Source organism: Megascapheus bottae, chromosome 11, assembly GCF_031878675.1.
Source record: "Megascapheus bottae isolate mThoBot1 chromosome 11, mThoBot2.hap1, whole genome shotgun sequence".
NCBI lineage: Eukaryota > Metazoa > Chordata > Mammalia > Rodentia > Geomyidae > Megascapheus > Megascapheus bottae.
The window spans coordinates 653,952-669,844 of NC_143519.1; the positions used below are offsets into that span (position 1 = coordinate 653,952).

Consider the following 15,893-nt stretch of genomic DNA (forward strand, 5'->3'; position numbering starts at 1 on the left):
AAAATCTTGATATCAGGAATTCATAATTTTATTTATTTTTTGAATTATCAAATATTGGATTTACCAGGTCTGTTTTGCTTCTGTTTTTTCTGATGTTTATCTGCCAATAGCTTTATGGTTTTTAAGACACTTAGTGAAGACACTATTATAGTTTGCACAGTGATGGGCTATGATTCCAGACTGCTTACCAGCCAGCGGGCAAGCTTTACTTCTAATAATGTTATTTGAACCTCCTGAAAGTTTCCTATTTTTTAATTTATTATATATAAATAAAAGATATTTTTCCATGAGAAGCATTTCTTTTTAAGTGCATTTAGGTTTGAAAATCAAATGCCAGTCCTAGCTACTCAGAAGGCTGAGATCTGAAAATCAAGGTTCAAAAGGACCTAAGACTCTTATCTCTAATTAACCCAGTTAACCTCTAGAAAATGGGAAGAGCCCTGGCTCAAGGATAGGGCGGTATCCTTGATCTGAAGAGCTCAGGGTCAGCACCCAGGCGGAGTTCAAGCCCCATGACCCACAAAAAATAAATAGGTTTGAAAATCAAATGCACTAGTTCCCTTTACCTGTCCCTGTCATCCACGGTGCCCAGAGTCCAGGTCCAGCCATGTGCATATAGCCATGTGTGTTTGGATGGAAGCATACCCTCACCTCAAACCTTTAGCTCTTGTTTGTGAGCCACAGTCTGTACCATATTACTGTATGATCATGCACTCAGCATGAAGGGCCCAGACGCTGCCCACTGTCAAGCTTTGAACATCACTGTGCCGACCCTACCTCACATTTGCCAGGACTTGGCATCACAGTGTGCCTTGCTGCTGCCCTCCCTGCCACACACCTGGAGCAGGGTGGGTGATCTCAGTGCCTGTACACAGCAAGGACGCTCAGGGTGGCCTCTGAGAAGGGAACGTGCCCCACCTGCTGTTAGGAAACAGCTCTGAGATACGCATGACCTGCAGCCCAGTTCATCGGTGACACGGAAGGAGAAATTCCACAGTGGGTGGAGGATTGGAGACAGCCCGGACTCTGAAGAACTGGCCCCTTACCGTGAAAGGACATGACCAGTGGTGCTGGGAGGACAAGTTGTGTGATCTTCCTCAGCTCTGCTGTGTGTCCTTTAAGCTCTGCTGCAGAGAGCATTTGTTTTAATATTTATAATTATGTGATATTGTCAGTAGATTCTGAATATTGGTAATTGGCAAAGCCTCTTGAAAGAATCATGCTTTCTTCTCTACATTTGAATCATGCATGCTATAAAGATGCTGAGGACTTCAGCACTAAATAAAATACATTATTTTCCCTGGTGTTGTGATGTCCTTTATTCTGTGTTGCACAAGACACCCTACCCTGGCTGCCAGGTTGGTCCCTACTCCTTGTCCTTAGAGAAAGCTTCCTGAGTAGCAGCGAGGGAGAGGGAGCAAGCCACTCAGTCACGTAAGCAGGCAGTGCCCGTCATTGAGGGCTCTTTCTCAATATCAGATCACGTGTTGAACAAGGTTGTTCCAAGGGAGAAATTGCAGGTCATAGAGAACACAGACTTTATGGAGGGGTCTACGGGAGGCACGCACTAGAATGCACTAATACAGTTACAGATAGATTGAAAACAAATCAACTAAACATAATAGGTTTAAAAGACACAAGTCAGATGCTGGTGGCTCAGGCCTGTAGACCTAGCTATCGGGAGGCTGAGATCTGAGGATTGTGTTTCAAAGCCAGCCCGTGCACAAAAGTCCAGGAGACTCTTACTTCCATTTAACTACCAGAAAACCAGAAGTGGCACTGTGGCTTAAAGTGGTAGAGTGCTTAGGCTTCATGAATGGGGTTAGAGTGAACTTGTCTTTTGTTGTGGATTTTGCTGTATCTGCCATTCTACGCCCAAAGTTGGGTGTGCTAGTACTTGATGAACAAAGTAGTGAGCCTTCTCTAGCTCTTGGAAGTGTGGCTGAGTAGTGCAGATGCTCCCCAGCAGCCCGAGAGTCAGGAAGTCAGCCACAGACTGTTGTCCTGTTGTTCTGTGGGCTGCTTCTGTGTGGGCTCTCCTGTGTGGGCAGGACCTGCATACCACCTGGTTTTGAAGGACTGTTGGTTTCAGATCTGGGAATTGTTCTGTCTCACAGAACACTCCAGAATCTCAGTCTAATGTGTTTGCTCAAGGGTGTCTTGCTGTGTTGCTATATACTGAAAATTTCCAGCCAGGACTCCTAGCTTTATACATTCTGCCCCACCTTGCTTTATCTGATCACTGGTTACCATAGCCATCTGTGAAGACGTGTGAAGCTCTTGGTGGCACAGCCAGATTCCACACTGGCACTGCATCTGCTGAGACACTTCACCACTTTGTAGATAGAGCTTCTTGTTAGACATTTAATAGTGAGAAAATATTATACTTTTCTCCCTTTATACTGCACATTCTAAGTTTCCCGTCAAGATGATTTGATTTTTTTCCATAGTCCTGGAGCCTGGATGTACCAAGTGCCTTATTCATGCTAGATAGATGCTCCACCACTGAGCCCTCATAGCATTAGAGTCACAGAAACATTTCCTGAAAGTTAGAGCTCCAGATGACTCGTCACTTGTGCTGAAAGCAGCCAGACACAAAAGGCCACACACACTGTATTAGATTTTTCTAATAATTATTCACTAGAGATAGCAAGATGGTGCAATGTGTGATGTGACAGTACTAGGAAGGGCAAAGCCATGGAGAGAGCAGCCTGGGAAAGGCTGTGGAGTGGCTCTGCCAACGCACTACTCTGTCCTCTCAGGTTTCCTGCACTGCTGGCCCACAGGGGCGCATGTGCCCTCAGAAGGCAGAGCCAGGGCTTCATTTCTGGCCCACAGCGGGGCGTGTGCCCTCAGACCTCCACCACTCCAAGCTCCTCTGAACAGAGCTTGATGCCAGTGCACTCCTTTGCTGGGAGCCAGGGCTCTCCAGACACCTCCCACGTGGTGAGCTTGGAGCCTTTTTCATTGGTGCCTGTCAAAGCAGGAAAGAAGTGTCTGGCCATTTGGAGGGTGTTGGCTACAATGACAAGTGTCTGCAGGACGGACTGAGGGCGGCTGGGGAAGGACAAAGGCAGCCAGAGAGAAGATGGAGAAGTTCAAGGCTGCGATGCTGCTGGGGAGCGTGGGCGACGCCCTTGGCTATGGAAACGTCTGCAGGGAGAACAGTTCTCTAGGCTCCATCCAAGAGGAGCTGCAGAAGATTGGGGGACTTGACCACCTTGTGCTCTCACCTGGAAAATGGCCAGTGAGTGACAATACCATCATGCACATGGCAACAGCTGAGGCCCTCACCACAGGTAGGGTCCACAAAGTACTTTGCTCAGTGCGTTGTAGGGAAGCATATGGTGCATGGCTGTTCTCAGCACAGAAGCCCTGAAGGTGGTGCATCTAAGAGCCGGTGTTACCTGATGCCGCTGCTGAAAGTGGCGATTTAATATGCACTGGTGTCTCTCAGCGCATTGCACAGGCAGCAGGTCGTGTTTCTCCTGTGATCTTTATGGAACAGTATTGCTTTGCAGAGAAGTAAGATTCAGCTTCTACACGGCAATATGCACTTAGGGAGTGTCAGCTAAGCCAGTACACAGCTTCTGTGAGTGAATCCCAGGCGAACTGTGCGTTTGCAGCCGTGGTGGTGGGAGCAGGGAGCAGACATAGATACATTCTGCAAGAGATTGAGGCTTTTTGAGTTGATCTTAAAAGAGTATTTTATAATCATTTATATTTTATATTCTTTTTTTTTTTTGGCCAGTCCTGGCTTGGGCTCAGGGCTTGAGCACTGTCCTTGGACTTTCTCAAGGCTAGCACTCTACCACTTGAGCCTCAGCACCACTTCCGGCCTTTTGCTGTGTATGTGGGGTACCAAGGAATTGTACCTGGGTCTTCGTGCATGCTAGGCAAGCACTCTACCACTAGGCCAAACTCCCGGCCCCTTTATATTCTTTTTCAGATAGATATTCAAGCTAGCTTGAAATTACACAATTATGATTTCCATTATAATTGGAATCTTAATTTCCCATTAGGATAAGGTTTGGGGATTGAGTCTGGTTTCTGAAGAATTAAGGTTGAGCCAGGTTTCAGTGGCTTACACCTATAATCCTACCTACTCAGGCGGCTGAGATCTGAGGGTCGTGATTCAAAACCAAGCCCAGCAAGAAAGTCTGTAAAATTCTTAATCTCCAACTGACCACCAGAATAGCCAGAAGTGGAGCTATGGCTTAAATGATAGCGTTCCACCCTTGAGCAACAAAAGCTCAGAGGAAGTATTCAGGCCCTGAATTCAAGCCCAGGGTCTGGCACGCGTGTGTGTACATACATGCACGCACACACACACACACACACACACACACACACACACACACACGGTTGAAATATCTGTCAGATGACTCAGCTTCACCTTGCTTTTACATGAATGTTTTCAAGAAAATGCTGCAAAATGAATTGGATATAGGGAGAAATTGTTCAGTAAGGAGTAGATTAGTTTTAGGATAACCAAAGTTGTATGTGAATTTCAGAGACACAGATGTACATTGTGTAGTATATGTACCTGTTGTGCCCTTTAAGATCCTGTAGATGTTATTAGTCCCGCATTTGCAAAGTGAAGGTTTGAGGGCAGCTATTACAGCCAGTGGGTTTCACTTCTGCATTACTTCACCATTCCATTTGTCTGCTGAGCACATGCTCAGTTTAGGGCTGCAGTCATTGTATAAGAATGCCATCAACGCCATGTCCCTAAATAACTAGCAAGCTGAAGCATGTCGATAAGATAAGGTCTCACAGCTTGTGCAAAGCAGTGAAGCATCTGTCCGACTCATAAAATCCAAGTTATTTTCTGATCCTGCCATCACTGTGTAAGAATGTCATCAACTGATAACATGTGTCTGGTAGTGAAACATCTTTATGCTACATAATTATGAAGTCCAAATATTCACTGCTGCTGAATTTGGGGGGCACACAGGATCCTTTATGATCAACGATCATAAAATAATATTCCACCAGTCCAGAGCTGTAATGCATTCTTTCACCCTTGATGATAGCCTGTTAGAGACATGGCTTTTGAGACACAGCGACTTTGTTACAGCCTCAAGCAGGTGCTACTCATGAAGTTTGCCTCCTGTTGTTTTAACACTTGTGTTCACCAATACACAGCCACACGCAGGGCCTTGCTGGCCTTGCTTGCCTTGCTGTGCTCATCTGCAGCACTCCATCAGGTGTCAGGAGCCAGTCCTGGCCATGTGTCTGGCTCTGTGGCTACCCCGGAGTGTGCCGGGCACAGGTGGGCTCTGGGTGATACCATTCAAAGTGAAGTATGTGTACTTCATAGGATTTGGAACACTTTTACAAAGGAAGTACATTTGCTGCAGGTGTGAGCGAGTTGTTGCTTTTTTTCCTTCCATGATTGGAACTCATTGCAGGAGGTCTTGCAGCCATGTGACTTATGGGGTGCCCAGGGCCTGGTCTGCTGCCACCCCAGGGGTATGTTCTCACACCCCTGAAGGGCGCCCTCAGTTGCCACTCTACAGGTGAGGTGACATAATGTGCCGAATACCACACTGTCACATGGAGTGACAGCATAGCTGGGAGCCCAGTCTCACCCCACACTTCTCTGCAGTGTCCTGACTTCTTCACGTCAGTGTGGCCATGTCAACATTTTACCAGTTGCAGGGTACGGTGGTCCTTTGCCTGTTCTCCCAAGACAGGCAGAATTGGACAAGCTACGCGTAGCACATTTGAGCGAGCACCCTCAGAGTCTGTCACCCCTTGTTCCCTGGCCGTGTGGTCCGTGACAGAGAGCACGTTGCAGCCAGGGACAGTCATGTAATACCCAGGACACAGGACCGGAAACACACGGGACATGTGTGACAGCCGACAGGCATGTCCTCCTTCCTTTCTGCTTTAGTTAGGTTTCAGGTGGGGCCTCTCAGTTTGCCAGAGAGGTCCTCAGACTACGATCCCTACCCACGGCCTGGGTGTGGCCAAATGACAGAGTTCAGTTCCATGTCCAGTTTGTTAACATAGAGTCTTTTGCCCAAGCTTCCCTTGATCCTCAGTTTCTACCTCGGCCTCTACCTCCCATGCTGTGGCTACAGGCATGAACGATGCTGCATGGCTTGCTTTTCCTTTATGTCAACGTAAGTTGGGAACCATTGGGTAGTTTTCTTAACAGATACATCTTTCTAATGAGACTAGCAGCTGCACCACAGCAGCCCAAGAACTGGAAGCCATTGAAAACCTTTCAACTTTCCAGTTATATTCTAACTCTTTTCCAGTTCACATTCTAACCTGGAGACACGGGATTTGTTTCCATTTTGTTTTAATAAAAACTTCCAATTATCAGTTAAATGTGAGGTTTCATAGTATCTAATCCTAGAATAAAAGTTGTAGAGGATTCAGAAGGTGTCTGTCTGGCTGGCCAGGATGGAGGGAAGTAAGGGCTATAACAGACAGCACAGAAGGGTGACTGCCAGACCCCTGGCCAGAGCCTGTGGGCCCAGGGTGCACACGGCTCCCTTTGGTCCTGCAATGATATCCGCGGCATTCCCCTAGGAATGTACAACACTCATTCCTCCTGAGCAATCCCTGCCTGCCCCTTCCTCTCTCTTGCTCCTACACAGTAGGTATGCAGTAGTCCAAGAAAGAGGCCCCAGGGCTGCCTCAGTGCCCCAGAGGGTTCTGCAGGTTTGCTGGGGAAGAACTCTCCATGTTTCACAGCAAGGGTGGGGCTTTGGCTATTAAGTACTTGCCAGGCCTTCTACTCAGGGGTGTGCACAGGGAAGCATGGGGCCTGAGCTGGGCTCTGGCCAAGTCACAATGTGAACTCTGAATTTTCCTGTCCTACTTCTCTGAAGCAAGTGGCCTTCTGTCCTCACCACCTCCCACCTCCCCTCCGGCCACTCCAAACCTGGGGTGCCACCACCAAGGAAAAGGGTGCCATGGTGTCTCCCCTCCATTAGAATAGCTTTTGCATAGCATAGTGTGTTGGTGGCTGTGGAAAAGAGTACAGGCAGCCTCTCACCGACCTCCTAGGTATAAGACCTCTACAGCCATCGCCAGACATCTTGGATTCTAGTGCTGGGAGGCTTGTCTCACGTTCTTCAAGCCGTAGTCTAGCTCCATGCAAAATCTCTCAATGCTGGCCATAGACAAGACACCATAGTATGAGCCTTATCTGGAATAAAATGACAAACTTTGCTGTGGAGAGATTTGCACTTGGACATCTGAGATGCACCCAGGGCTGGCCCCGGTGGGTGTCAGATAGGGGCTGGCTCTTTATGCCCTTTTTGCTCCATGATCTGTTTGGGGCTTGATCCCATACTTGTTCCCAGACACGGTTTGACAATAGTGGCCACATGGGTTTCTCCTGGGATGAGACGAGAGCTGGCTCCAGGCCAGAGTCAGACTCTGTTGCAGGAACCATGTTTGCTCTGTGAGCCCAGAAACAGATAAATGTTTGGCTCCATTTATTCTCACACAGAAAATGAGGCTGACAGGTTTTGTTAGGATTCTGAGGTAAAGTGAGAATGTATAGATATAACAAACAAACATCTATGAAGTCTGGGATTAGAAGGAGACGTGCAGCAAACTGTGCATGAAATACCTCCAGGCAGCAGGTATGTGATGGGTCCACTTCCCCAACTGCCGACCAGAGCCCATCATCCCACCGGACCCTGACATCACGGTCTGTGCTGACATCTCTCCTACCCTTTCTTCCTAGACTACTGGTGCCTGGATGACCTATACCGTGAGATGGTGAAGTGCTATGTGGAAACAGTGGAAAAGCTCCCAGAATATCGGCCAGATCCAGCTACTGTGGAGGGCTGTTCTCAGCTGAAGCCTGATAACTACCTCCTGGCCTGGCATACACCCTTCAGTGAAAAGGGTCAGAGAACCCCGTCTTTTCTGCAGAAGTATTATTAAGGACCCCATGGTTTGTCCACCTGCTCACCAGTGTCCCCAAGATGCTGGATGAGGGCCCCTGGCTGGCCCTCCCTGGCCATGCGGGAGGGTGTTGGAAGGACTCTGAACACGTGGCGCCATTCAGGGCTTCCCCGGTTGGAGTCTGTTATCCATTTCTAAGGATTTGTTTTCACTGCATTCCCTTAACGTTTGCATTTTGGTAAGAATTTGTGCCATCTGTCTTCACCTCTCCATGATGCTGCTTTTGTGTTTGTGGGAGTGGCATGGAGGCATCCACAGCCCCTGCTGCTTAGTAGCTTTCTGTGTTCTGGGCCCTGCCTCTACCCAGAAGGGAGAACAGGGCTCCTAAGCTGAGCTTTTGGCACAGTTTTCAGCCCCTCTGCTGTGGGATCCCCTCCCCAAAGCTCTGCCAGGACACTGGGAACCTCGACTTGGCTTCTGTAGACCAAGTTGCCTCCACCTGGGAGAAAGCCCAAAATGAAGGGCACGCTCTGAGACAGTAGCAGGGCCCAGATAGGGTGAGGACAGCTACTCCAGCAGCCCTGGTAGGTAGGCAGGCCAGAGGGCAGTGTTGCAAGGGGCAGGGCTGCCAAGGGCACAGTTTGAGCAGGCGTAGGCTTCTCACCGCCAAGAGGGGATGTTTGAGCATGGGTAGACTGGCTACCAATTGGAGGGCCATCGGGTCTTCGCCTCTGTCATAGGAAGAAGTTTAGGAGCTTCTAGTGGACTGGGCAAAGATGGCACCACCTCGTACGAGGGAGGTATGGTAGTTATCTGGCAGTATGGAGGATCTATCTAAGTCCCGATGAGGATGCCACGCTAAAGCAAATGAACAGAGGTGTGTGTCTTGAAAACACTGGGGGCATCTTAGTGTTCTCAGTGGAACTTGGAACATCACTCACTGGCATACTGTACAGCTATGGTTAAAAATGACATAGATTTGTACGTTGAGTTGAGGAAAGCCCCTTACTATAGTTGGTAAATCATTATTCCCCAAACTATTTCATTATTGCAAGATGCCAGCAGGTGCATCTGGCTCCCTCCCAGCTGTGTTTTTGGATGCAACGTGCACAGTGAGAGAGTTGGTCCATTCATGGCCTTGAGTTGGTCCGTTCATGGCGGGGGGAGTGTGATAGAGTAAGCTGCTCATCTCCTGGGAGCAGAGAAGAGCAGAGGGGGGAAAGGGCTGGGGACAAAACATGTCCTCTGAGACTATATCCCAGTAACATATTTCCTCTCCTTAGGCCTCCCCTCCCGCAAAACCCACTACTTTCCAGTAGCCCCTCAGGCTGTGGATCAATTCACTATCAATTCACTGATAAAGTCAGCTCCCTGCCAAGGGTCCACTCTCTTCCAGAGCTCACTGCACTGGTGGTGAGGGTGTTGGCAGGCATCTCAATCTAAGCTGTCCCAGCATAGAGTTTAGAGACAGATTCCATGGCCTCTAACTTAAACTGTGATCCTGCTCTAGAAGAGTGAACAGTTCACTGACTTTTTTCCTTTTTACATAGGTTAGTAACCACCTCTCTCCACCCTACATAGAACAGTCAAGTTCTGTCATGCTGGGCAATTGCACCAGCTACTTCTGCCTTTTCCCTCTTTGCTGACTGTGACTCCATACGTTTTGGCTCTCTATATTTTGCTTTCTCAGTGTCAGAAACCCTGGAAGCTGGTCTTGGCATGAGTATTGTGTTGTATCGTGTCTCTGTTAAGTTTGCAGTCACTTGACACGTTACGCCAATCACTGTCTTAAGTACTCACCCACACAGGAGCGCCAGCTTGGACACAGAGGACAGCTCCCGATCCACATTCTTCTTGGTTACTCCAAGTATTTCTTAATTCTTGATCTGAATGTCTTCTATTCTGTAATTTAACTATTTTGGAGCTTTTCCTTTTTAAAAACTTGGTCGTGCAGAGATCAGTCCAGTGATCTGGTCCAGGCTTAGTGACTTGTGCTATCCTCAGTCATTAAGTCAATCATTTATGCCAAGTCCTTGCCAGGGGCAAGCATGGAATTTCTCTCTGTCCTTGTGGTGCTCCATGCAGGGCATGGAGGCTCAGTGGCAAAGCACTTGCTTGCCTAAAATGAATAAGGCCTTGGGTTCAATCTTGAGCACTGAAAAAGCTAAACAACCACAAAAAATGGCCTCTAGTCGATGACACCAGATTGATTATAATCATAAAACGCATCAATCTAACAGACTCCACAAAAATTCCCCAAAACAGTTGTTATCATAATCTTTGAATTAATTATTCTGATTTTTTTTGCGCATCCTCGGGCTTGAACCTGGGGCTGGACCTTTAGCTTTTGTGTTCAAAGCTAACATCTACCACATGAACCACAGCTCTATGTCTTTCCTTTTGTGGTTAGGTGTAGATAAGAATCTCACCGACTTTCTTCCCCAGGCTGGCTTTGAACCATGATTCCTCAGCCTCCTGGGTAGCTAGGATTATAGATATCAGCCCCTGGTGCGCAATGGCAAGTATTCTGATTTTTAGTAATAAAACAAATGGTTTTTGCATAAGTCCACTGTAGTGTTTACAGAAACTAAAAGGAAAATAAGCAGCTGGGCACAGGCAGGAGGATAACTGGAGGACATGAGCTCAAGACCAGCCTAGCAACATAGCAAGACCCCATATCTCAACACAAGAAAAGGAAGAAGAAAGGAAGCTTGGTACAGTGTTTGAAGCCTGTAAATCTACTATTTGGGGGAGGTAATGATGAAGGGATCAAGGCTAGCCTGAACATAAAAGTTCCTGAGACTCCCATCTCAATAGGTGGCTGGGATAGTTAAGCTAATTAGACTGAGTAGCAGAGCTAGGTGAACTGAGAGTTGTTCTGAAGAGAGAGTTGTTTATGAAGAGTCCAGAAAATTCAGTCTCCTAGCCTTCAAAGCATGTATGCAGCAGCTGCAAAAGGCTTGGGGTGCAGACCTATTTCTCTGAGTCCCCTTCCCAGTCCACATACACATGTATTATCAAGTCCACTCTTTAAACACACGCTGCTGATTGTACATCAGTTATAGCTTAAGTTATAAGTGTCTGTCAAGTACAATACAAAAATAACTTTAAAAAGAATAGGCATATAAAATTGAGAAAATGCCATATATGCAACTGTCTTTTACATTTTTTCTCAATTAGAAGAACATTTTGAGCTTGTCCCTAGTCTCTAAAAACTCTGCTTTTGGTAGCTGAAAACCTTTCTGACATTCTTAAAAACCTGACCTATTAACTCTCTCTTCCCTCATTAGGCATTGGAATGGCTTGACTGTTGTGGTTCATGGTTTCATTAACATTCTGGTGAACCTATTCATGCATATGATTTTTAAAAATTGAATTGTTATTATAAAGGTGATGAATAGAGGGTTATGGTTACATAAGTCAGTAAAGAGTACATTTCTTTTTGAACAGTATCACCCCCTCCCTTGTACTGTATATATTTTTGTACTTGGAAATTGTGCTGGACGTGAGATTACTGGAGTCTAATATCACGTGTTCATCTTCCACTTAGGCTCGGGATTTGGAGCGTCTACTAAAGCAATGTGCATTGGTATGAGGTACTGGAAGCCAGAGCGGCTGGAGACCCTTATTGAAGTCAGCATTGAGTGTGGCAGAATGACTCACAACCATCCCACAGGTAAGATGGCCCAGGACAGGTGTTGCCCCACATGAACAAGAACAAAATTGATCTAAGCTTGCTGCTGCTTCTGGGTGATTCTGGCTTCTGACACAGGACTAGACTTCTCAGGCCATCAGGTCTACTTTTTTTTTCTAAGGTGGGGAGGGTCATGGGGCTGAACTCAGCCTAGGCGCTGACCCTGAGCTCTTCAGCTTAAGGCTGCCGCTCTACCCTTGGGCCTGGGTGCTGTCCCTGACATCTTCAGCTCAAGACTACAACCCTACCCTTGAGCCAAGCCCCACTTCCCATTTTCTAGAGGTTAATTGTAGATAAGAGTCTCAGGTCCTTTTGGGCCTGGGCTGGCTTTGAACCTTGATCCTCAGATCTCAGCCTCCTGAGTAGCTAGGATTACAGGGGTGAGCCACCGTGCGGGCTATCACATCTACTTTTTAAACTGCCCATCTCTTATCTTGAGCTTTGCTTAATGTGTCTGACTTCCTCCTAACAGAAAGCTTGGCATTATCGGTGGTGTGACGCTGAAGAAATTGTGCAGTTGTGCAAGCAGATGAGTTTTCCTTGGTTCTAGTTGTTCATGTCAGAAACAAAAGAAAAGAAAGGCATGGGCTCGTGGTGAAGCCAGACTCAGGGGTCACTGAGGATTAGGTGGATGCCATGCTGTCCAGTAGCGGCAGCTCTGGTCCCACTTTGGCAGGACTGCAGAGAGCTCAGCCAATCCTCGTGTCCTGGATGGTGAGGTGTTGGGGTTGACAGCTGTCACACCCAGTTTCTGGTCTATGTGAGCATGGCCTGGGCTGACAAGTACAGGTACAGGCTACTGCCTGCTCTGCACCGTGGCCACCACCACACCGTCCAGGGGAGCACCTTGACAGCACAGGCTGCGCCGAACCCCAGGACTCGGGCCCCAGAGGGTGATGAAGACATGTGAAAACAAAAACAAAACTCAGACCCCACCAAGCATACGCAGCCAGGACGTCAGGCAGGGCCAGTGGACTTGGTGCCAGCAGCTTCACACACAGCCTTCAGGGCTGTTGTCTTTCTGACAAATGTTCACTCGGAGGCAAAAGGGCCTCCTGGAGAGCATCTGAGTACAGATGCACCCCTCGGTTAGCAGTGGAGCTGGCTGGCTGAGCAGGTACCCCTTGTGCTGGCCCACTGGCCCCCGCCTGGGAAGGAAGGCCTCAGAGGCAGCGAGCGCAGAGTGCTGCAGTGCTGTCAAGAAGGGGCAGACGTGGCGCTTACTTCTCACCGCTTCAACCACAGCAGACTCTAAGTTCAAAATCCAAGCCGAAAAGGCCAAGCTCTTGAAATCAATGGAAGGCATGTGGGGACCTGGGTCTCGAGGCTGAATTTCTAAGGCATGCTAAAATGTATTTGCTACTGTTATTTGTGAAAGATTCGTTCATATGCTTAATAGCTGAATGATTCACACATTTCTAGGAAAGGACCAAAAATATTTTAGGGGCTTAGTTTTATATAGTCAATCACCTTTGGTATCTTGTATTACAATTTTTGTTAGTTAACTAACACACTTTTCCCCTTTGAGGCACTACACAAGCACTCTGTCAGTAAGCGGTGTCCCAAGCTAAGTGTCATGATTCTGGTGACAGCAACTATTTCCCCAAGGGTGTTAGGGTGAGGCCCATGAAGGGAGGCCAGAGGTGCACGTGGTCAGAGCCCAGGACCAGACCCAGGGCCTTTCCCTTGTCCTGCCGTGGCAGCACGGAACTGAGCTCTGGAAGGGTTCCCTGTCGCCACTGGTTAAAAAGCAGCCATTCTGAGTATCCCTTCCCTGTGGCTGGGCAATGCTGGATCCTCCCCTGCTTACTGCTCTTGACTCCCTCAGTGGGCCTGGAAAGGTGGGGCTCTCCCTGCCAGAGTACCCAAGGCCAGAGTCAGAGCACAGGAGCCTGGTGTGTTCTGATCAGGGCTGAGAAGGGCCAGGTGACAGAGCCGTCCCCCTTGCTGAGAAAGGCCAGTGACAGAGCCGTCCCCCTTGCTGAGAAAGGTCAGTGACAGAGCTGTCCCTCTTGCTGCCTCCTAGGGTTCCTTGGCTCCCTGTGCACTGCTCTGTTTGCCTCTTACGCAGTCCAAGGAAAACCACTTGTACAGTGGGGGAGAGAGATGCTGCGGACGGTGCCCCTGGCCGAGGAGTACTGTAAGAAGACCATTCGGCACATGGCAGGTGAGCCTGCGTCTTCAGCTTCCTCCAAACTCCTGCATGGGAAAGAAGCTGCTCTCAGCTCACACCCAAGTGCACTTGCTCAGATGAAGCTCAGCTCTACTCTCCCTACAGGCTATGCCCAGAGGCAAACCATGGAGAACCCCCTTGGTTGGTTTAAATGGAGTGAACCCCATGGAGATGGAAGGTTCTTACGTAGCAGAGGGCAAACACTGATTAGGGGAGTACCGGGTGCACAGAGAGGCAGAAACTTCCCCCCAGAGCCCCATGGTCTCTGCAGACTCCCATACCCCTCCATCCTTTGTCTCTGGCTAGCTGCATGTTGGACTTAGGCCGTACTTAGATTCCCATGCTGTCACAGGCATCTAGTGCAGTAGAGAAGGGACACATTCCCACAGAGGAAGTCAGGACCAGTGCGTCTGGCCTACGCTGACCTGGACAATGCGTCCCCAGGCCACCGAGTCCCAGAAGTCTGTGCCTCCTGAGGGCATGGACCCCCGGTTTCCATCAGCCAGTTAATGGGAAGCTTGTCACTGGACGCGAGTGACATGCTAATGGCCTATCATTCAGAAGCTGCTCGCTGGGGCTGCTGCCATTACAGTGATTCGGGCGTGCCCTAGCTGCCCCTGCTCCAGATGCTGCCAACCGCTGGACTCGGGATGAGGGGCTGGACCAGGACACCGTACCCGATGCTCCATAACTAAGTCCTCTGGGAGATCACTCCCAGGCCCTCAAAAGGCTCTGTGTGGGCAGCTCTGTGGCCTGTGACACTCCAGAACAAGTCATCCAGGGGTCGTGGCCAAGGAGGGGAGGAAGTGAAGCCCAAACACCGTGAGGCTACTGAGGCAGAGATAAGAGCCCAAGGTCACACTCCACAGCGCTGGGGAGGGGACTGGGATTCTGAAAGTTCATCAAGGACACACACACCTGCATCTGCTTTGCCTAAGAAAATGGCTTCTCAGGGCCCAGTTTTACTCCTTTGAACAATAGGCCATCCCTCCCTCAACCTGCTGACCAGTGACCCCAGTGGCAGGACATAAGAGGTGGAACCTAGTTTTGTTCATTCTTGTTTCCCTGGAGCTCAAAGCAGCTGTCTTCAGCATTCTCCAGCTCGGCCTGGAGCTGCACGTCTGTAATCCCACCTTCTCAAGAGGAGGAGGAGCAGGAGGGCTGTTTAGGGCTGGCCTAGACAGAGGAAACTTCTCTGTGAAAAATTTTCAAAAGTGTGGCTGAAGCAGTAGAATTCTTTTTTAGGCAAGTGCGAGGCCCTGAGTTCAAACACACACACACACACACACACACACACACACACACACACACACGCACGCATGCACACACGCACGCACACACACATGCACGCACACACACATGCACGCACACACACGCGCACACGCGCACGCACACGCACACACACACGCAGGCACACGCGCGCGCACACACACGCACGCACGCACACGCACACGCACACACACACACACGCAGGCACACACACGCGCACACACACACACGCACCTCAACCATCACCACCACCAACATAAAACAGTGTCCTCTGAAAGATAGCCATGTGCCTTAGTCATGAGCAAAGGAAGAGAGAGTTCACTCCAGATGATTTGGGGGATTTGGGAATGGGTACAAGGAGGTGATATTCCAAAGAAACCATTTTATTATTTTTAAAATTTTATTTTTTATTTTCGGGGTAATGCATAGAGAGATTAGTTACATTCGTCAAGTCGTAGATGCATTACTTCTCACACACTGATACTCCTTCTTGTGTTTTTGTCTCCATTTCCCTCCTCCAACCCCTCCCAATCATCTTGTTTCCCCCCCTTTCCTTTCTTATTTCAAATAAACAAATTAATGGAAATACAATATACCAGGTAACACAGTCAGATACAGTAACAATATGAGATTAACCAAAGCGTAAAAAAAGAGAAAAGAAATAACGTAGTACATTAAGAACAACAATCACACAAGATAAAGCTCTTGTTTCCATATCCTAGAGATCCTTCATTTAGTTTCATCCTGTATGACCTTATGTACCTAGGTTTTGAGTTATTGTAATCCTCTGCTAGGAGAGTCCTAAATGCGTACTAATTATTACAAATGAGGGAAACTATTGAGTCTATGGTCCTTTGGGTCTGGCTTACTTCACTTAAT

General features: G+C 48.4%; 1 protein-coding gene across 1 annotated transcript in view; it reads left to right on the forward strand.

The window, feature by feature from the left end:
- The window catches only part of LOC150056656 (inactive ADP-ribosyltransferase ARH2), a 30,917-nt gene that overhangs the window by 446 nt on the left and 14,578 nt on the right, over positions 1-15,893 (forward strand). Inside the window, exons 2-4 of the mRNA XM_090341848.1 lie at positions 7,715-7,879; positions 11,429-11,554; positions 13,599-13,739. Of these exons, the coding sequence (XP_090197974.1) occupies positions 7,715-7,879; positions 11,429-11,554; positions 13,599-13,739 (432 nt within the window). The remainder of the gene's footprint in view (positions 1-7,714; positions 7,880-11,428; positions 11,555-13,598; positions 13,740-15,893) is intronic.